We start from the raw sequence: 22,914 nt of genomic DNA on the forward strand, positions 1-22,914 counted from the left end.
TTGGTCTGTGTCTAGCAAAGGTCGATGCAGCCTTTCATATGCGTTGTTGTTTTTTTGTTGTTGTTTTTCTTTGTGGAACTGTGAATCCAAGGTAGCAGAATTCATTTACGGCACCTAGATTGTTTTCATCAATGAGGATGGAGGGTGGTGTTGTAGCAGGTGGCTCCGAAATGTTTGTTTTCTTCGTGCTTATGGTTAGCCCATACTCTTTACAGGCTGAGATAAGCGTGGCATTAGTGACTGATGCTCCTCTTGTGTGTGTGTGCCACTACTGTTGCATCATCCACTAATAGCATATCTCTTACCAGGGTGGTTCTGATTTTCGTTTTGGCTCTCAGTCTAGGAATATTTAGAAGTTTGCATCAAATCTGGAATGGATGTAGATGCCTTCAGTGGATTTGTCAAGGCCATGGTGGATTAGCAGAGAAAAAATTATTCCGAAGAAGGTTGGGGCCAGAACACATCCTTGTCTAACTTCGTTGTTTATGCTGAAACTTTCAGCCAGGTGCCATTGAACTGCCCTGTACCCATCATATTTTGGTGGAAGGAGACAATTACATTTAATAGCTTGGGTGGAAAGCCTATTATTTGCCAAATGTTAAAGAGGCCATCTCTACTGATTAGATTGAGACCCTCAGTCAGGTCAACGAACGCAATGTACAATTCTTTTTTTCTCTGCACTTTTCCTGCAGCTGACGATTGGAGAATAACCTGTTGGTTGTGGATCTTCCTGAGCGAAGGCCACACTTTGATTCTGGATAGACCCGTTATGCGAGTTTTTGTAGCCTGGGAAGTATCACTCGAGCAACGCCTTTTACTACAATACTTAGGAGAGAAATGTCCATGTAACTGTTGCAGTCCTTTCTGTTACCTTTGTTCTTGTGGACAGTGACAATCGTGGACTATTATTGGAGAGTTTCAGACATGGCGGAACAAAAACAACTTTAGAAATAGTCTAGTTTTTGGTGTATCGTGTGTACCAAATGAAAGCAAGTGTTCATACATTGATTTATTTTGTACAAAGCTGTCAGTCTGTCTCGGACTCATTTTGTACACTCCTCTCGGATCAAACTTAAACTGTGCACAGTTATTCATTGTCCCTAACAACGCATGAATCAATTAAAAAATAGACAAATCATTATATCAATTCGTCTTAATTTATTAATATTTTTTTTAATTGATACATAACTATGGGGAGATAATCTGATACTTGTAAACTAATATTTATAAAAATGTGTACATATTACATATATAAAGGCAGCACTTAGGACACAATTTTAAATAAGAGAAAATGGTAAATTAATTTTCACAAAATAAGAGACAGTCCTTACTAGGGCACGAACTATGTACCCTCCGATTCGACAGCTCTGCCAAGTGAACAAATCGATAGACCATTTAGATTCCCCAAAACGATTTTTATGACCTATAGCGGTGATGCCCAAAATACGGCCCGCGGGCCGGATGTGGTTCTATCCGGCCCGCCGAAACGTTGGCACAAAGTGTATAAAATCCAATGTCAAAAAAAAAAGTTTAAAATATCTTTCCCTACGTTAGAGTAGATGTATTGGTACCTATAGTAAGCCAATACATTTGTTTTATAAAGAAAGAGTAGCTCCCTTTAACCCTTAAAGTGCTGAGCTGTTTTACAATTAGTGCATAGAAAATGGAATTACAATTCTGATGTTTAGAGGCTAAAACTACCAGACGCGTTTTAAGGGTTAAAGAACATACCATTCAACTGCTTTAGGAAATCAAACAAATAAATAAATAAGGCGTCATTTTTGGTTTGAGACTCGATAGTTAGATTACACCTAGAGTGGAGGATGGATGAGAATATTTACCGAAAATGAGAAGAAAATGAGTCGGCTGCATGTCTATTTTCTGTTACCGCTGCGTTCAAAATTTTGGAATTTATTCTCGATAAAAACAACAGTTTTGAAATCAGAAAAGTAGTAGCTATTTTGAGCATGGATGGGGTCGCCAGTGGCGAAACACTGACAAAAAAGTTTCAACCATCACAGAGAATCTTTGTCCCTTGGAGAAATTAGTGGAAGTGACTACTGATGGTGCTACAACTATGGTTGACAGCTATAGTTTTTAGAAGTGAAATGGAACCGAGCCTCTGTGGTCTCATTGAATTATTCACAAACAAAATCTATGGACCATGTGATGATGATCGTGTTCAGATTGAACAATATTCGTCGTTTCTAAAATCGATCTGCAGCCAATGTGCCAAATGCCCAGACAGAGCTACAACTGAAACTGATAGACTTACAAACTAGACATCCTTGCTTGATACAGTTCAAGTGATGCAGATTATTGATTTCTGCTCCATCTTTCTTGCATAACCTTTTCGAAATCTCCAAAAACAAGTGTTATGGATGACCACAATAATTGACTTACTGACTTAATCCTGTGCACTCTCATGGGAGCATAGGGCCGCAAACTCTCCAACGAACTCGATTCTTAACAGTTTTCTTCATCTGCTCCCAATAATTACAAGGAGTTATTAGTGGGACAAACTTGTTCAGTGATGAATCGTGCGACACCGATGCTACGTAATCGTATCGTTTCTTAGACAAACATCTAGGATTCTAGATTCAGTTCTTCGCCTTGGCGTCTCAACTATGCAGCCGGATATTTAGTAGTTTTGGATAAACCTCTCATGAATTAATGTAAATACTAGATTCGCGTGTTTTTAATCAAAATTGGTTTATTGTAGAATTCCCTTTTTTCCCCTTTTTCTTCATGTGGCCCGCGACACGAGTGTCGGATATGGTAGCCATTCCAATGATTAGAGAGTCTTCCTCTAACCAACCATGACTAAAATAAAAGACTAAAAAAACGAAAGAATTTAAAACCAATATTTGGATGTAATGAATGTGATTGGAGCAAGACAAATATTTGTTCTAGTTCAAGCAAAGTCCTTGGTAAAACATTTTTTTAAAATGTTTTATTATATTAGATCTACCAGTCGGGCTGACATTGACGTCATCAAGTGGCTAATGACCGACAGAATCAGGTGTAGGCTGGACCTGGGCTACTGACGAGATGTATTGTGACAATCGGCGGATTGGTTTGGGCGAGGACGTGGTGTAGGGTGAAATGTCCTACTGTAAACATACTCAACAAGGCGACAGCAATATGTCCGTCAAATCTCCAGGTCAACTAGTAGTCCATAACGAGCAAGCACTCATTTACCATGAGCTTAGATCTGGTAGTCTTTCACGACTATATATATATATATATATATATATATAGGTAGTATAGTGTCAAATGACGCCTCACTTTTAAGGGAAGTTGATAACCGTCTGGCCAGGGCTAGTAACGCTTTTGGACGCCTTCAGGCGAGAGTTTGGAAGAACAAATCGCTCCGCCTGCCTACAAAAACCAATGTCTACCAGGCGGTGGTTCTCTCAACCCTTCTATATGGCTCTGATACATGGACACTATATAAAAAACAACTAAGACTTCTTGAGCGCTTTCACCAAAGATGCTTGCGCTCCATCAAGGACATACGGTGGCAGGACCGCACTACAAACAGCGATGTCCTTGCGAACGCCGGTATGGACAGTATAGAGGGACTTCTTATGGTCCGACAGCTTCGCTGGGCAGGGCACGTATCCCGTATAGGAGACGAACGTATGCCAAAGGCAGTCTTTTTTTGGTGAGCTAAACTGTGGTCGACGTAACAGAGGCGCTCCACGGAAACGCTTCAAAGACCAGCTTAGGCATCAACTTTCCTTGGCTGACATAGAAGAGAGCACCTGGCTGCATGCGGCGTCGGAACGAGACAGCTGGAGGTCATACACGAAGGCCGCGGGATACACATTTGAGACCAATAGAAAATCTGCTTCCGAGGACAAACGCAGACGGCGAAAAGTAAATCTAAATCGACCACCTGCGGCCAATGGTTATGCTTGCCTTGGATGTGGCAAGATATGTAGGTCACAGCTGGGGCTGCGCAGCCACGGGAAATACCGTATTCCTCACTAATCTTCGGACTCGAAGACAAGCCTTATATATATACACAAAAAAAAGAAAAAAAAAAGAAACTAGGTGCCGGTACTCAGTGATGGCTTGCCTAACTTTTAACTACTAAAAATATTAATAAACGTTAAAATTCAAGAAAAGTAATAATTTTTTCCCCACATTGAAAAAGGTGACGGTACGCCGTAACGATGCGTAACGTCACAAAAAAAGTACTAAGGCTTGCATGGGAAGGTTGGGTCTGTTGTAGAGTAGCTCGCTTTGAATCTCTGTTTATTTGTTAGATATTCGATAAATAGCATAAAAAAATAAGAAAGCGAATGTTTCCTTATGATTTTACAGGGCATGTTTAACTGACTAACTGTGTCAAAATGATCAAATTTAAAACTTGTACAAAAGGTGTCGGTCCAACAGGGATAGGCCTATGATTGATACTTAGTAATAACAACAATCAAATCGGATTGTTAGTTCCATTAGTCTCACACAGAGAACACTGCGGACTATAACGGTGAATATTAAAAACATTAATTCAGTTAGTAATAAAGTCATCTTTCTGCAATTTTAATAAAATGTATTTTCATGATGCACGCCTATTGTATGACATTTCACTTCGCTAGGAGAATGTAAAAGTTTTGTGTGACATTTCACTTCGCTAGGAAAATGTAAAGTTTTGTGTGACATTTCACATCGCTAGGAGAATGTAAAGTTTTGTGTGACATTTCACTAGGAGAATGTAAAGTAAAAAAATATTCGAATTTCGGAAGATGACGACAGTGTGAGTAGTAATTGAAAGAAAAAGTTTCCTGCCTGATTGAGATATCCTGTTTCACTGCACCCGTGGCTTACTGAGAGTGCCTGGGGCAGCAAGTCATTTCTCCCCCTCATAATAGTGTACGTTATTCATATTTGCATAAGGGAAGCCACCAGTTAGCAATATAAAACTTATATGAAAAGTTACAAGAGAAATCTACGATATTTTATGTTTTGTTTTGATTTTCCTCTTCCCCATTAACGCTCTGTCCAGCCCCACCCTCGGTACGTTACTGCACGGGACATGAGATACAGGTTTTCGTCTTATGGGGTCGGCGCAACGTCTAGCCGACTTTATTTTCTTAAATGTCACCCTGGGCAATGCTTCTCGGCTTTAAAGTGGCGCTCGGGTGGACACGGTCGTTAGAGGAGACGATTACGGCAAGATGGATAACAGACCGCCTTTAACCGAGTCCATTGCGAAGAGGGAAGAAAACCCAAACAAACCTGTCACTATTCACAGACCATTCATCATGATGTGGTACAGAGAAGGAATATGGGGGAGATTCCCCGGTGTGCCCGGCCTTTGGCCTCGCTAGTAACACGAGGGTCTTGGGATACGAGTCATCGGTATATAGGAATGTAAAAATGTTCATCTGCTTGGAACTTTCCCAGACAGAAGTTTGTTCAGACAGATGAAGGCGAGCTTCCAAGGAGAGTTTTGAGTTCCAAGAGTCTTAGACTCAACTCTTAGGACAACTACGAAGAAGAAGATCACGTGTCACATAAACTTTAGAGCTACTGGGATACAGAAACTTTACAACAATGCCGAAGTTTCTATCTATCCGAGGGATATTCATTGTGAAAACATTGGTTCGGAAGACGATCTGTTCTAGCTTGCTGCGATTCTTAAAATCTCCAGACACTACCCTTGCTGGTCGATTTTATTCCTGGCTTCAACCCATGCCTTTGAAGTGAATCACTTATCTCATGGGCCACCCACAAACGCTAACAACTTAAGAGCCTGTATACAATGTTATTATGGATCGCCACGTATGTCAGAGTATACTTATGTGTGCGAGTGTGTGCATAGACTGTACACAATACAGTCATGAATGAATGAACTTTTCAATGAATATACCGTAACGCTTTACTGACTGTGGATATTTTTTTTTTCGCTTTACTCCTCGCGCCATTGAATCCTACCAATGCATTCGCTGTACCTCAAGTTTGGGGTGTCCTTTTTTTTACCAACCCCTCCTCCTCCTTCACCCTTTTGTTTTTGTTCCACTCCTCTCTTTACCCCTCCTTCTCTTATTCTCATTATGAGTTGACAGCCTGGGTATGTGTGAAAGCTAGAAGTGTGTGTGTGTGTGTGTGTGTGATATTTTGCACCTCTGTTTTGTTGAAATCTAGGTACTGTAACACCTTCAAATTTTGTCCATTTCCGTGTGTTGGAAAAGTGTGATTGACATGAAGCTCCAATGAATCAAATGCATACAATGCACAAAGCCTTACAAAAAGAAAAGGCTGAATTGTGCCTTATACCATAATAACACTGTGCATACAAGAACACCTGGGTGTAATAGATTTTCAACCATAGAGTTGAACAATACAATATTTTTTAATAAAGTTGCTTTTTTTTAAAGACTTTTCTTCCTTTACGCAGCTGATGACTTTTTGTTATTAATATGACATTAAAAGACATTCTAGTTTGGTGATATGTCTATACATCTAGACTTACAAGACGGAGTCGTAGCTAAATCAAACGTAATGACTTTATTACTTGGAAAATGTACTGATACATACAGACAGCTCCATCTTTTTTTCTCACACACTAAATTTATCGTATTGGAAAGAGGGAGGCACACCAACATATTCTTGAACCCGGGCCCACCGGTACCCTGCTACGCCACTGATTGTCACACGTGATAAACAGCATATAAAGTACTGGGGCCGATAACTTTGAGCTTGGTTCAACTGTGTGATTGTAACCCACCCTGTCACATAGTGTAGCTTATTGAATGTTATACATTACAGACGTCCCTTCAAAACTAGAAGATATTCACGTGTCAGTGGCGTAGCTACCAATGTGCGGGTGGTGCGGGCCGCACAGGGCACCAAGTGGAGAGGGGCACCAAGATTCCCCCAGTGTGTATTAATTTCCTATTTCCGTGAGCTTTTCAGTAAAAACGACTAATTGTATGGACACGTTTCTTAAATTTCTTAAGTCTAAAGAAGCATCGAGATAATTTCAAGTCACATCATTGCCAGAGTCCACCGACTATAGGCGAGCTGTTAATGGGTATGAATTAACTGAACAATTAAAAGCAACAAAGCAAGATGAGACGGTTATCATTGAATTCAGAAAAAAAGGATGAGGCCGACATCGTGAAAAGAAGAAAATACTTCAATACCGCAGGTTCTAGAAACTAAAGGACAGCACACAAGCATGTCCTCAAAAATTCATACTGAAGAAGCTGAACCATCAGACAGTGTAAACAATACAGAAAGCAGGATAATAAACTCTAGACTGAACGACATTGGAGATTGGCCTGATGTCATCACAGATAATATTCGCATACACCTTTTCACTCAAGGATCTGAAACAGTTCAGCGTATGGACAGTCAATTCAGAGAGGCGTATAGACATCAAGAATCAGCAAAAGAAAAGGCTAGAAAGCTTTTAAAGGCTTGGTTTTTCCGGCAAATGTCAAACGGCGAGAAAGTTCTTAGAAAGTGGATGTGTTATTCACCAAAAAAAAATAAAAAAAAATATTATTTTGCTTCCCCTGCATGCTCTTCTCAACAAGATCAAGTACCAAATCTTCATTTAAATCCAAAGATGGATTCAATGAGTGGTGGAGGTTATCCCCGAAAATAGAAAAACATGAGACCAGCAGAGCTCACATTCAGTCATCGCTTGCTTGGAGGGAACTTGAAGTTTGCCTGAGAGTAGGGAACAATATTGACAACAAGGCCCAAGATTTGATTATACAAGAGACGAAAACCTGGAGAGTTAGTAAAATTACTATCAAAGTACGATCCACTCTTGAGGGAGCATGTGCTTCGAACTAAGCTTTGTTCCATATCGAATATATACATGTCTCCACAAATACAATATTGGGGGATTACGCTAAAAAAACAAATCATACAGCAAGTAAAACAAGCCAAATATTTCTCTATTATTTTTGACAGTACACCTGACATCTCAAAGCTGGATCAAATTTCCCAAATTTTACGGTATGTTGTCATGGAGAATGACAGGATGCAGGTTCGTGAGTCTTTTGTTGACTTCATCGACACAAAGGCTATGATAATGCTGCGGTCATGAAAGGTCATTAAGGTCATGAAAGAATTAACAATATTTGATTAATGAATAGGCCTACATATTATTTTGAAAAAAAAGTAAGGTTTTGCAATGTTATTAATTAGTTAGTTGTTTTGTGTTGTTTTTTTTTTGGGGGGGGGGGGGCATCAAGATGAGGTACCGCACCAGGCATCATATACTCTAGCTACGCCACTGTCACGTGTCATTGTAGTCTTCAACTCTGCAAAGCCATTGGTTTTCCTGGCTGATTCAGGCGATCCGTCCCTTTAATGGTATTAGGAAAGAAGGAGCACGTGTACGACTTTGTCTTAGCATATGGAATAAGAAATATTTCTTTCTGGGTATTTTACTAGGTTGTTTTTGTATTTGTAAGTAATGGTGCAGTATATGTATGTATGTATGTATATATATATATATATATATATATATATACTTTACTGTTTAGTCTTCTGTCCTGAAGTGTATGTATGGTAAACTGTAAATTTAGTAGCCCCCCCCCCCGACATGGTGAGAACACTCTCGTGTCAGTTGTCATAGTAATGTAAATCTGTGAGCTGACAAAGACATAGAAGACTTAACAGGAAACACTATGGGATGGATCTTTTTTTGGGGATGTCAAAACATGCGCACAGTCACACGACACCATGCTTAATGTCATGTCAGCTGATGGTGACAAAAACAAATTCATCACCAAACGAAAGAAACAGAAATAGCAAGAACTGAAACATTTAGAGGAGAAAAATGTGTGGATGTGTTGTTGCATGAGTGTTTTAGCAGTCATTACTCACCAGGTATGAATGTTTGTATGGAGATACTTTTAGACAAATCCGTTTCCTTGACACAGAGAGAGAAAGCGAGGGGGAGACACCGAGGAAGGAAGGGGGGAAAGAGAGAATTCAAAAGAAACAAAACGGTCGTGGCGAATATAAACATAATTCACGGGGAGTGAGAGCAAGGATTTCCCTGGCGAAATCAGCAACCTGTTCTACATAGGACAGACATTTGAAACCAGCAATTTGTTCCATACAGGACAGACATTTGAAACCAGCAACCTATTCTATATAGGACAGACATCTGATATCAGCAACCATTTCCATATAGGGCAGACATTTGAAACCAGCAAAATGTTTCATATAGGAAAGACACTTAAAACCAGCAACCTGTTCCATATAGGATACACATAAGAAACCATCAACCTTCTCCGTATAGGATAGTTGAAACCAGCAACCTGTTCCATATAGGATAGACACTTGAAACCAGCAACCTGTTCCATATAGGATTGACAATACGGATAAAAAAGCGTATGTCCAATGATATTTAAACCAATAAAAGGCTGCGTAATTTAACTAAGATAATCAAACTAAGGCAATGCTTTTCAACTTAACAAAGACAAAGGTATCATTCATCCAGGATGACTGCCTGGTCGAGTAGCATGACCTCTGGACTGTCGTCTCGATGTTACCGGGTTCGAAACCTGCCCACCAAACACCCGCCCCCATCGCCGTCTTTCGGGAAGTTTAGACCAGGACGTAATCCTCTTTACTTTTGAAGAAACAAACAAGTTGAGGCGGTTTAGTTCATAGAAGACGATACTGACTTTGTGGAAGCTTCAAGACACATGACACGATTCTGACAGACACGACACCATGGCGTTATTGCCTTCACTCAAGTGCCAAACACATTTCGAATGAAAGTTTCAACCACAAATGCAAGAATGCGATATCCCAGATTTAAAGCAGTTCGAATGAGACAGCCACATATATAGAGGTGCGTGAATGTACCAGCTACATATTTAATGGAGCTCGAGACTCACTCTATAGGGTAGTGATGCCCAACCTGCGGCTCGAGAGCAGTATCCAGTCAGTAACGCGATGCTTTCCAACCTTACAAACTTCCTCTCCAATAGGCATACTTGGAAAACAAAAAAATGAGGAGCCCAAGTATAGGGCGTATCATGCCGGCCGATTCATTGGAGAATATAGAAAGAAGGAGTGGGTGTTTTCAGGACGTTGAGAGACAACTCTTACCAAGCCTATCATCTAGTTCAACATACAGAAGCCTCAGTATCCGCTGACTAGCATCCAATCAAAAGAAATGAATATAGTGTTATTGAAAAAAAAAGAATTAGAAAGGAAATGTACCAAGTTTCTACACAGAAATCAAGGGCGGTAATTATGACAAAATGTGAATATTGAGATAAGGGCGATTACCAGGTCATTTATTTTATTCGTGAAGAAATGCAGGGTTGCTTCCCGTCTTTCACTCGTCCTGTAATACTAATTTAAATGAAGTAAAATCTGTTCAGATAATATAGAAAATAAAAAGTTTATTAAGCACGTTAATCGATAATGCAAATTAATCAATTTTTTTAAAATCACGAGAAATTTCTGTTTTCATATTAACTAAACGCGGTCCCTGCAGATTCGCAGTTTACTAGGCAACTAGGCTATGCAGGTCAAAAGGGATATCTCGATTAAAGTGTATGTGTGTATGGTTTTTTTTTTTAAGGAGCTAAAACATCCGAAAAAAAAAATGTTTTGACAATAACAAAACTTTAAAAAAAAATGTTTAAAAAAAATCATTTCCGTCATTTTGTTCCCACTACTAATCATTACTATTTATAGGATATATCATATACGCCTTTAGTATGGCATTCCCCATTAAACCTTACGTCAAATGATATAAAAGCCAGATGTTTTTATGTTTCTATGGTTTCAAAAAAAGTTTTCATGTGGCCAGCACAACGACCACAGCCTTTACTTTCCCCAATTAATGTTAGGTGCCCATTGGTTAGGAGGGCTCAGGGGCATTCTGAGATCAAAAGTAACGGTTGTACCTATTTTTAGTACGCTACAAAGATATGGTGTAGTTATGTAGTTATAGGGTGGACAGACAGACGACCGACAGACAGACCGCACAAAACTAATCACGGTTTTTCTTCTTTTGTTAGTCGCTTATAATGAATCATGTGTTTTTCTAAAAAAAGCATGTGAGGAATGGGAAAAGTGGATCAATAAGAGATAACGTTGACGAGAGCAGACGAAGCAGCACATAGTGTGAACACACGGCGCGTGCTCATGATGTGTTGAATACACGCGTGTCGGAGTAGCCACCATGGCGCGTAGAGGTATATTGCGCCAGGGGCCCATGACCATTAGGGGACCACGAGGACACTAAAATAAAAACAAATATAGACGTTTAGAATTGTGATACAAATGGAATGACACTAATAATGTCTATTATAACTAACACAAACACACAAAAACTAGTAACAAATGGTCCTTCGATAATCTCGATGGTCCCGGGTTCGAGCTCCGCCCTCGACTATCCTCCGCCGTCCTGCAGGAGGTTTAGGCTTGGATGTAGTTACTTCTTAATCTGAAGGAACATCCAAAACATGTCAAACAAAACTAACTGTCATAATACTTATAAATGGCACTCATAATGGTAGTAGACTACAAACATTAACATGCTTTTGTTGTTGTTAATGTACTGATACATACAGGAGATCTCATGTTTTTGTTTTATTTCAAGTATACAATGGGATCCTGAACCCGGGACTACGGGGACCTTGCTACCTCACTGCACACTCGACATCTATTAGTGTACTGCACATTTTATTTGACATTAGTTTCCAATGTGTAAGTGTAATATGACGCACCTGGTTGTTTATTAACATGATAGTTGTTGCTTTTGTTGTTGTTTCTAAGTCAATAAGTGTGCTGAATTATGTGAGAGATCTGACACAATATGTAAGCTGGAGTAAAGGGGAGGGCTGGGGGCGGGGTAATAGAATTCCGAATCATTCTCGTGTTTCGCGGAAATACCTTTAATTATCCATAGTGTGTAAAACAAAAAAGGCAGTAACTATCAAACAACACACTCACACAGGGCCGCCGCTACCTATTGTGAAATGTGTGCATTGCACACAGGCGGCCGAATGTAAGGGGCGGCCAAATCATTATTTACAGATTATTTTTATTTATTTTTAGTTAAATAATAATAATAAAATTACTTAAATATTTTATTTAAATTCTAATTATTCCATTATCCTTTGAAAACTTGCGGGGGGTTGGGGGATATTCGTACAATAAGTTATTTTGTAAACTTTACAAAGAAAAAAAAACGCGCGATGGATTCCCATGGCTTTTTCCATAAGCCCGACGCTTCCTGGCCTTGAATTTTCGCGGGTTGTTAGCAATATTTGTTTCGAATTGAATAGCCCGATCTGTAAGTAGATCTAGTAATTAGAGAGTCAATTTAAAAATATTGTCACTTTTATTTGAAATGGCTGTTAGTTGAAAGTAGAATATTTTTGGCCGATTATAGAGTGTAGATGTAGATCTACAATAAGTTCATTTGTGTTCCAGTTTAAAATAAATTTTAATTATCTTCTTTTAGTAGTAAGTTTCTCAAACTTTGGGTCCTCCCCCCAGAGTGGGGGGTGGCGAGTACCTAGAAAGGGGGGGGCGCAACTTCCTGACAAAAGGGGGTGTTTTAGAGTGTGTGTATGTTTCCTAGGCGACAGTAAGAAGAGTTTAAGCGATTGATTTATAGTTAGGCATTGAGGATGATGAAATTAGCGTAATGCAAATGTGAAACGGCAGATAATCTTGAGACATGAAAGAGTAAAGACGTTGGTTTGTGGTGAGCTGGAATACGTTTAAATATCAGTATATTTTATTGATACTACACAATCTCAAGTTAAATATGTGAATACTAGTCGACCGGCGGCGTAGCATACGTCGCTATTTTGCAGGGCCGGCCTTAGGCCACTGCAACCTATGCGACTGCAGTGGGCCCCGCACTTTCATAGGACCCGCCTAATTCTAGGTGTATAAATTATTAAATTAATCCATTTTATAACTTATAAAAGATTTCCCGCGGCTTCCTGTCGATTTACCAGGAGCTCCTGGAAATCTGAAATTGCAAAATATACGAAAAAGTCCTGAAAATCTCCGGAAATTATTAAAATCTTTTGAAAACTCATAGAAATCTCCTGAAATATATAGACAAAAAAAATGTCATTTTGGGGTGTCATTCAATATAGAAAACGCCAATCCTACGCGCGATAAAAAAAAAAACGGCATTATCACATAATTGTGGAATCTGGTCAAAGAAGCTTCTCGCGCGTCAAACTAATGAAGAATTACTTGAGGTCAACAATTCTCAAAGATAGATTGAAACATTTGGTAATTCTTGCTATTGAGCGTGATCTATGTAGGAAACAGAATTATTATGATATACTGTATGACTTTGCTACACGGAAGGCTCGTAAAGTAATTCTGTACGTAGTAAAGAATGAATAAAATGAAAAGATTAATTTATTTTCTAATACAAACTCTTAAATTTCACTTATTATCCGTATCCCTTCCCAAACTTGGCCCCGCGAAATCCCAACAGAATATCATTTTAAAACGTCTCCGCTAGTATAATTCTTCTGGATTTTTTGTCTCAGAATAGTCGAATTTCTTCAGTCTATTGCACTTTATTATACTGACGACTTTTGTGTGGAGAAAAAAAAACAACGTCCTCGATAGAGACGTCTTACTTAACAGGAAAAATATTTTTAAAACGATCACCCCCATTACAGAAGTACATGCGCAATATGTAGGCCTACCTAGAATGTCCCTCTCATAATACTATTGGCCAGGGCTGCCTCTTTTTTTTATAAGATTTAATATGGCCCTCGACTTTTTTTGATTAGGATGAACAGTGCGTTCTGAAAGAAAAAACATCAATGTAAGCCTTTTTTAAATTCTCTCTTCTTACTAAGAAAAAAAGGCCAGAATACGCTTAGCGCCGAGTCCCGCCCGGAATTAAACCCCTTGCTGACTTGAGCGAAACCTGCCGCATCTTCAATTCTATCTCCATGAAGAAACGTTTACAACGCTTAAAATTTATAAGGCAACACCATTTTGGAAAAAAAAATGCCCATTATTTTTGGTGAAATGTCATTTCCTAAATTTGGATTCTACACATAGTGTTCAAGACATAAATGAAAAATAAAACCTAAATATTGTGTTTCTTTTCTTTTTCCTTATATTCTTTAAAAAAATGCAATGTTAAAATTGACAACAAAACATCTTAGATGGCATGGGGAGACGAGAACAATGTGGCGAATAGGAAAGAAAAAGGAATCGTCTACAAAATAGATTTAAATCAAAGAGCGCTTTAGGTCACAGTGTCCAGCTCAGTCTTAATGAATTTTTTTGCTAAACAAAAAAAAAAGGGGGGGGGGCGGCATTAAAAAATTTTGCACGCAAGCGCCCACAACCCTCGCGGCGGCCCTGTCCACACACATGTGCAATCAGCAGACAAACAAGTAACCACGAAGAGTAGCGAGCTGGCACAGTGAAATCTAAAAGTACATGGACTGGTCAGTAGTCTTGAAGTAGGGTCTGATGTTTTTGTGATTCTCCAGAGTTAACATGTTACAGCAGTAGGTACAACATGTAACATATATAACGACAGCACTAGGTACAACATGTTACATATATAATGACAGCACTAGGTACAACATGTTACATATATAATGACAGCACTAGGTACAACATGTTACATATATAATGACAGCACTAGGTACAACATGTAACATATATAATGACAGCACTAGGTACAACATGTTACATATATAATGACAGCACTAGGTACAACATGTTACATATATAATGACAGCACTAGGTACAGCATGTTACATATATAATGACAGCACTAGGTACAACATGTATGCTATATTTGCAGAGAAAGAGATTACTTTAAAATTTTACCTCATTTTCCTTTTTCACTAATGTCGGCGCTATTTTGTGGGAGAACCGTACTAGGTACAACATGTTCTGACCTCTGGGTGGCCAAGTGTACGACAGGAAGACCGCAAATTGTTCACAGATAACTGGTTCTAAGAAAATTCGTTCACGCTAATTGTTTCCCCCAACAGTTGATTCACCAGACAAATAGTTCAGAGACACTTGGATCTCAAAAAAATGTTTTAAAAAATGTAACATTGTCTGTTAATAAATAGTGAATGGATCCCCTAACGCCTAAGATAATACGTGAATAGTTTCTTCACACGACCTGGAAACCAAAGTACATTTTTTTTTTCATTTTCGAAAGGTCAAAGGCCTAAATGCACATTTAAGTCATGCGTGAGACGGTTAAGTTTACATATTATATAACATAGTACAAAAAGACCAGTTTTGTGTGTGAGCTATGAAACAAGTTATTTAAGTGATGAGACAAGTTATGTATGTGAGTTATGAGACAAATTTATGTGTGTGTGTGTGTGATGAGACAAGTTATGTGGGTGAGTTATGAGATAAATTTATATATGTGTGTGTGTGTGATGGAAGTCATCTGTCAAAATTGGAGGGCGGGGGGGGGGGGGGTTAAACTCAAAACCCCTTTGGCTACGCTCATAGAATTTTGAGTGTGTAATTTGCTTTTTTTTATATTGAAGAGGGGGTTTATCGTAAATTTTGGAGGGGGTTTTAAAATCAAAATCTTCCTTAACTGTGCTGTTGGAATTTGGGAATTGTTGATTGCATTTTTTTTTTGTTTTGTTTTATAGAAGAGGAGGATTTAACTGCAAAAACCTCTGGTAGGGGGTTTAAAATTCAAAACCCCCTGTAGGGGGGTTTAAACTCAAAGCCCCCTGGTAGAGGGATTTGTATCTCAAAACCCCCTGATAGGGGTTTTATAAATCTCAAAACCCCCTGGTAGGGGGATTTAAACTCAAAACCCCCTGGTAGAGGGTTTTTAACTCAAAACTGCCTCGGCTGTGCTGTGGTAAGTGATGATTTAGTATTAAAATCTCACCTAAAATAAACAAAATGAAAGCAAAAATCAGTCACTTAATTCCGTCCCCCCCCCCCCCGCAAGGGGGGATTTCATTTCGGGGGGGGGGGGGTTGAACCCCAAGAACCCCCCCCCCCCCCTGGCTACACCCATGTCACACACATACACATTATTGACACTGATTTCGCCTTTTTTTTCACTTTTCGCTGAATCTAAAAGCTAGCACCATTGAGGCCTGTATGTAAAGAGTTCAAGATTGATAAACTGCCCAAATGACGACGAGACAAAGAGAAACGTCTACTACATCTATGTCTTCATTCAGAATATAAATAATGCGTATATATATATTTTTTAAAGATTTCTAAATCTTGTCCAGACTTGCTCAAAGTCCAAGACGACTCCGAGATAACCAGAAAGTAATAAAGTCGAAAGTTCTGTAATCTCCACAATCCCCTTTGAAGGGTAACCCGAATAATTGTGCCATGCAATGGAATGGAATATACCGTTCAATTCTAACCCAGAGTCCATAGACAAAGAAAAAAACAACTTTAGCCTTTAGTCACTGTACATACGTCTTGCTTCTTGTAAACATAATAACTCAATGTTAGCATCATGTAGTAGGTAGTTCAGTACCTACTGATATCTGTACTAATAAGTTGTTTTTTAGTGTGTTTTTTATATATATAGACATTGTATTCTTCTAAACTACCAGTTAAAAATTTGTTGACATTTTTCGTATATTTTTTGTTTCATTTTAGTAAGCAACATATAGATCTAGTCGTGTCACACTCTGGTGTATACTTTTTTTATCGAAATTCTATAGTCTTTACTTTTATAATCATTTGACAGAAGAAAAAAAGCTTCATGTATCAGATCTCTAACACAAGATAGCGCCACCTCTCGGCAATGCTTTGGCCATATGTTCAAATTCCACACATACCTTGCATATTAGCGCATGTTACAGGTCACGGCTCGAATGTACATTCTAAAACACTAATGCAAGCCAATTCAAAATAATAGTAGGCCTACCATAAACCCAGGCTTAATTTTGAACTTAACAATTACAAGATGTATTCTTTTACATAAAAAAATATAACGTAATTTTCTATGATCGTAGTCCACAAGATAGATAAAGCTTAGGACTACCATTCTTGAAAACCTAGAAAATCCTACGATTTTATGACTTTTTAAACACCCCAGAACCCATGACGTTTAGGCCCAACATGTTTGATTATGTCAATATCAAAAGATATATTACAAAAGAAAAAAAAACCCACTAAATTGTATAGGTTTCTTATACTAACTTATAGCTTTTCGAGAATACATTTTGTAAAATGTAATGAATACATTTTTGTAAAAGAAATAACATATAGATTGTAGATTAGGTTAATCTAGATCTAGATCTTTCAGTCAACAACTTAAGGGTTTTGGATTCGTTTAGAAAAATACAATGTAATAGTTTTGATGTTTGGAAAAAAAATAGATCCACACACCGTAAACATAAACAAACCAAAACAAAAACAAGTAGATCTAGACCTCTCCTATATAGAATATAGATATCTAAATCTAGATCATAAAACGGAAAACGAAAGAAAACGGTGCAGCTAAACAGCTGTAAACTATTTTTTTACTTACCGCTATTCCTAGCAGACGTTTCAATCATTGATGCCGCCCTGGATAGAACATCGAGAGGCGACTCCATTGGCTCTAACTCCATACCAGTGTCCGAAACAAATGAAGTCCACTCGCTTTCAGCCTGTTCCTTCATAATAGCCACATCGATTGTTTATAAAAACACGCGAACCATCGCTATGCTATCCAAACATGAATTTTATGACAACACCGGTATGTAGATATAGTTATTTCCAGTCTAGTTCACACAATCGTTTAATCGATTTAAAAAAACGACGATTTTAATATCTTCACATTTAATGTAATCCAATAATTTTGTTTAAATGAAACCCTCCCAAATGCTGAGTCTACCTCGTGCTTGAGCGAATCTAGAACATAGCCTGTGAGCTACAACAGTCAGGAATGACAGGAATTTTTCTAGGTCACATGACCGGCGTTTTGTCACGTGACCTGCTCAAGATGCCTTTCTAGGCCACATTATTCATGAGCGCCTAGGTCAAGAATTTCAATTCATAAAAGAATCAACAAGGATTTCTGTATTATACATATGCATCTGGTTTTAACGTATTTAATTTGCTATTTGACTGAACTGGTTCTTTTTATTTTTCTCTGTCATTTTGTTTATAATGTCAATCTCAAAGGAAAAAAAAATACTTTTTAATTTTATAAAACATGACATGCCTTTATTAATTTTTTTAGTGTCATTTAAAGAATCTAAATTCTAGATTAATCTAGATATATCTACTAGTATTGCTGTAAAAAAAAAAGGATACATTATAGAGAATCAACAAATTTAAATAAAATAAATAATATAGTCAACACTGTGTCTCTGCCATCAGCATGGTAATTAACTGTACACAATTTATCTTATATAAAGTACAGACGTTTCTTCAAAACATAAGATAATTATATATAGCCTACACATGGGCGTAGCCAGGGAGGGGGGTTGAAACCCCCCCCCCCGAAATGATCCCCCCCTGGGGGGGGGACGAAATTCAGTGACTGATTTTTTGCTTTCATTTTGTTTATTTTAGGTGAGATTTTAATACTAAATCATCACTTACCACAGCACAGCCGAAGGGGTTTTGAGTTAAAAACCCTATCCAGGGGGTTTTTGATTTTAAAAACCCCTACTAGAGGGTTTTGAGTAAAAAAAAACCTATCAGGGGTTTTGAGATAAAAATCTCTCTACCAGGGGGTTTTGAGTTTAAAACCCCCTACCAAGGGTTTTGAGTTTAAAACCCCCCTACTAGGGGTTATGAGTTTAAAACCCCCTACAGGGGTTTTAAGTTTAAAACCTCCTACCAGTGGTTTTGCAGTTAAATCCCTCTCTTCTATCAACAAAACTATTAAAAAAATGCAAACGACAATCCCCAAATTCCAAGAAAACAGCTAAGGAAGAGTTTGACTTTAAAAACGCCTCCAAAAATTACGATAAACCCCCTCTCAATATAAAAAAAGCAAATTACACACTCAAAATTCTATGAGCGTAGCCAAAGGTGTTTTGAGTTTAACCCCCTTCCCCTCCAGTTGGGGTTTGAAGCTAAAAAATACTTCTTCAATATAAAAAAAAAAGCAAATTACACACTATAAAATCTATGAGCGTAGCCAAAGCGGTTTTGAGTTTAAAACCCTCTGCCAGCGGGGTTTGAAGCTGAAAAATACCTCTTCAATATTTAAAAAAAAAAAAAGCAAATTACGCACTCAAAATGCTATGAGCGTAGCCAAAGGGGGTTTGAGTTTAAATCCCCATTCAGAGGGTTTAGATGCTAAAAAATACCTCTTCAATATAAAAGAAGCAAATTACACACTAAAACTCTTTGAGCGTAGCTAAGCTGCTAATGAGGGATTTTGAGTTTAAATCCCCCTCCTCCAGATGGCTTTTTTTTTTTAAATTAAAAACCCTTTCAGTTGGTTTTGAGTTTAAAATTCCCCTACAGAGCGTTTTGAGTTGAAAACCTATCTCTTCAATATTATTTTAAAGCAAACTACAGTCACCAAATTCTATGACCGTAGCTAAATGGGGTTTTGAATTTAAAAAAAAACAGAAAAAAACTCCAGAGATTTTTTATTTTAAAACCCCTCAACAGATGATTTTGACGATAAAACTTTCCTTTTCGAAATAAAATCTAAAGCGAAATACAGGCATGAAATTCCAAGAGCGTAGTTAAGAGAGCTTACAAATTTCTACCAGTGGCTGGGCTCCATTAATAAAGTGTGATATAGTCATCTGCCGAAATTGAAAAACACTAAATGTGGCTCAACAAAGATGGCTAAGACAGATTTAAGGAGTCAGTTATAGAGATCGGGTCTAAATCAAAGAAATCATATGCCGAACTGGGAGTCGAACCCTTAGTTAGGTTGTGACTGAGCGTCGCATGAGGTTTTGCGGGATATGTTCTCCGACAAAATGAATTACGCAAAATAAGAGTTGCGGAAACAGCTTGCCTGAAAATGCGCCGAACGGCGCGAGTGGGTCTAAGTCAGTAAGAACATCACATTAGGTTTTTAAAATAAAACTTTTTAATAGCAAGATAATGCACTGTAGATACCTCAGAATATGCATTTTGTTGGCTTTCAATACCAGAAATAGTGCTCGGCGGCGGGGCTTCGCCCCGCGCTGGTGGAGCACTGCGAGCTCCCCCAGACCCCCTTGCTAGCAAGGGCTGGGAGTCTGCAAGATTTCCACTAATTCCAGGAAGAACTTATTCTAGGGCACAATAAACGTCTTCCGAAAGGGTCAGAATGTAAAAAATAGTAATTATGTACACACACACACACACAAATATATATAATTGTTTTCCGCGGGGGAGGAAATCCCCCCCCCGAAAAAAATCCTGGCTACACCCATGAGCCTACATTGTAGACTCTCTACCAAGTCATTGGTTTTCCTTACTGACTCAGGCAATTCATTTCATGCTCTAATGACACTAAGGAAAAAGGATGTTGGTATTTTCTTATACATCTAGATCTAGTATTGTGCCTTTTTTTTTCCTCCGAGCGCAAAATAGCTGCCTGGTCGTGTAGTTTGTGTTCTGGACTATCGTTTTAATGGTTTGAACCCTTTCCCTCCACCTCCGGCCCTGAGGGAGATTTAGGCTAGAATGTAATAATCTTCAATTCTGACGGAACACACGCAACTTGTAAAACAAACAAGTGGCGTAAAAATTGTAGGGCCTATACTTTGTGTCGACCATTATAAGCGCTCAGCAGCTACCATAAATTCATTTCAAGTAAAATATAATATCTTTAATTGTTCAAATTGGGTCTGTGCATTACCAGCCAAAAGCCGCCCCCCCCCCCCAAAAAAAAAAAAAAGTTGAAAGTGCCAAATGAGTTTTTTGTTGCCTTATGCTTATTCTCTACCTCTATCAGGGACCTGCACCCATTAACCGTCACCGCTGATTGCTTACAATTGACGGGGTTGTTCAGGCATAAGCGTTACTTTTAGGCTACTCGGCAGCCCAGTTGGGATACTGGAAAGCAATTTTCGAACTAACTGACAGATGGCCAACACTTAGGGATTGTAGGCCTACTAAGTGTTGGACTTGAAACTGGAGGTGACCCGCGATTGTTCTCTTTTATCCACAAAATGAGTTCAGCCTGGCTTCAGTAAAAAGATAAAGAAGTGAATATTGATTATAGAGCATTCCTTTTTTTTTTTACATGCTATGTTCCTTCGGGAAAAAAAAGAAACGATAAAGGCAATAGAGGATAAGTCGCTTACAAACTTCACCGAGACCTTGACACAGGAATGTGGTGAGTGGTGTTATTGTGACTAAAAGTGTAACTCCAGGCACTGAAGGGGGAAACTGTGCCGAGCTGTGGCTATTGACAGGCAACACCGTGCGTCACTCTGCCTGTCTGCGTCTGTCTTAGCCTTATCTGTAGTGCACAGGAGAGTTACCAATAACAATAATCTAACCTCTTTCCAAGCAATCAATAATCTAACCTCTTTCCAAGCAATCAATAATCTAACCTCTTTCCAAGCAATCAATAATCTAACCTCTTTCCAAGCAAATTGTTCATTAAAACCTGCCAGCGATCAGCCACATCCAATGTTTCAGGTCCTGTTTGTTTCTATCTGAATACAGCCAGTGCAAGAGGTCCTGTTTGTTTCTATCTGAATACAGCCAGTGCACGAGGTCCTGTTTGTTTCTATCTGAATACAGCCAGTGCACGAGGTCCTGTTTGTTCCTATCTGAATACAGCCAGTGCACGAGGTCCTGTTTGTTTCTATCTGAATACAGCCAGTGCACGAGGTACTGTTTGTTCCTATCTGAATACAGCCAGTGCACTAGGTCCTCTTTGTTCTTATCTGAATACAGCCAGTGCACGAGGTCCTGTTTGTACCTATCTGAATACAGCCAGTGCACGAGGTCCTGTTTGTTTCTATCTGAATACAGCCAGTGCACGAGGTCCTGTTTGTTCTTGTCTGAATACAGCCAGTGCACGAGGTCATGTTTGTTTCTACCTGAATATAGCTAGTGCACGAGGTCCTGTTTGTTCTTGTCTGAATACAGCCAGTGCACGAGGTCCTGTTTGTTCCTTTCTGAATACAGCCAGCATGAACATTGCATGATTTTTTTTTACTTGCAGACAAAGAGATTGATGACAACATATTAGTCCATGTGAGTGTGTACTATTTATGGATGCGATTAAATGATTATCCAATTGATGGCCCTTTGGAAGTGGCTTTGGAAAAGAGCCCATCTCTATTCTTGGAATCAGAAGACAAAGGGTAGCTCATTGCACCTAAACTTTGCAAGCTATAAAATATGGTGGCTTTGGATTTTCAATAACTTTCTAGTTTTTGAGAAATAAACATCACAGTCTGACTACACAACACTAACAGCGGCTTTTCCTCTTAAGGGAGCTGTTTAGAATCAGTAGATGTCTGTATCATTTTTGGGAATAACGCTATTCGATTGTTGCCTATATGTAAGTTTAAGAGGTTAGGGTACAAAGTCAATGTGATCCTCCAAATCATTACAGCAATTGCCAAATGACACAGTGTTTATGTATAGTCCTTAATAAAAAATCATGGCTGCCTGTTCGTGAGGTTTGCACGCTGGACTGTCGTTCAGATTTATCGATGGTCCCGGGTTCAAACCCTGCCCGCTCCCATCCCCCGTCGTCCTGCGGGAGGTTTGGACTAGGAAGTAATTATCTTCAACTCTGAAGGAACATCCGAAACATGTAAAACAAACAAACAAACATCATTTCGCCTTTTGGCTATAAATGCCCCCGACATCCTTTAATTTACTATGGAACATTACTTCCCTTGTGCATAAAACGGCCTAGCTAGAAATCAGAGCCTTAACTTTGCTGACATCCAACTGCTTAATTTAGCAAATATCGTGTGCCCCCCCCCCCTTTTAAAAAATAATAAAATAGGCCTATGTCCAGTCGCACTA

The 22,914-nt window shown here is 38.8% G+C and overlaps 1 protein-coding gene across 1 annotated transcript in view; it reads right to left on the reverse strand.

Annotated features, from left to right (window-relative positions):
* Positions 1-17,918, reverse strand: part of LOC106052259 (transcription cofactor vestigial-like protein 4) — a 74,926-nt gene extending 57,008 nt beyond the window's left edge. Inside the window, exon 1 of the mRNA XM_056025235.1 lies at positions 17,501-17,918. Within this exon, the coding sequence (XP_055881210.1) occupies positions 17,501-17,633 (133 nt within the window). The 5' untranslated portion in view covers positions 17,634-17,918. The remainder of the gene's footprint in view (positions 1-17,500) is intronic.
* Positions 17,919-22,914: the final 4,996 nt, after the last annotated feature.

Source organism: Biomphalaria glabrata, chromosome 4 (assembly GCF_947242115.1).
Source record: "Biomphalaria glabrata chromosome 4, xgBioGlab47.1, whole genome shotgun sequence".
In the NCBI taxonomy this organism is placed as follows: domain Eukaryota; kingdom Metazoa; phylum Mollusca; class Gastropoda; family Planorbidae; genus Biomphalaria; species Biomphalaria glabrata.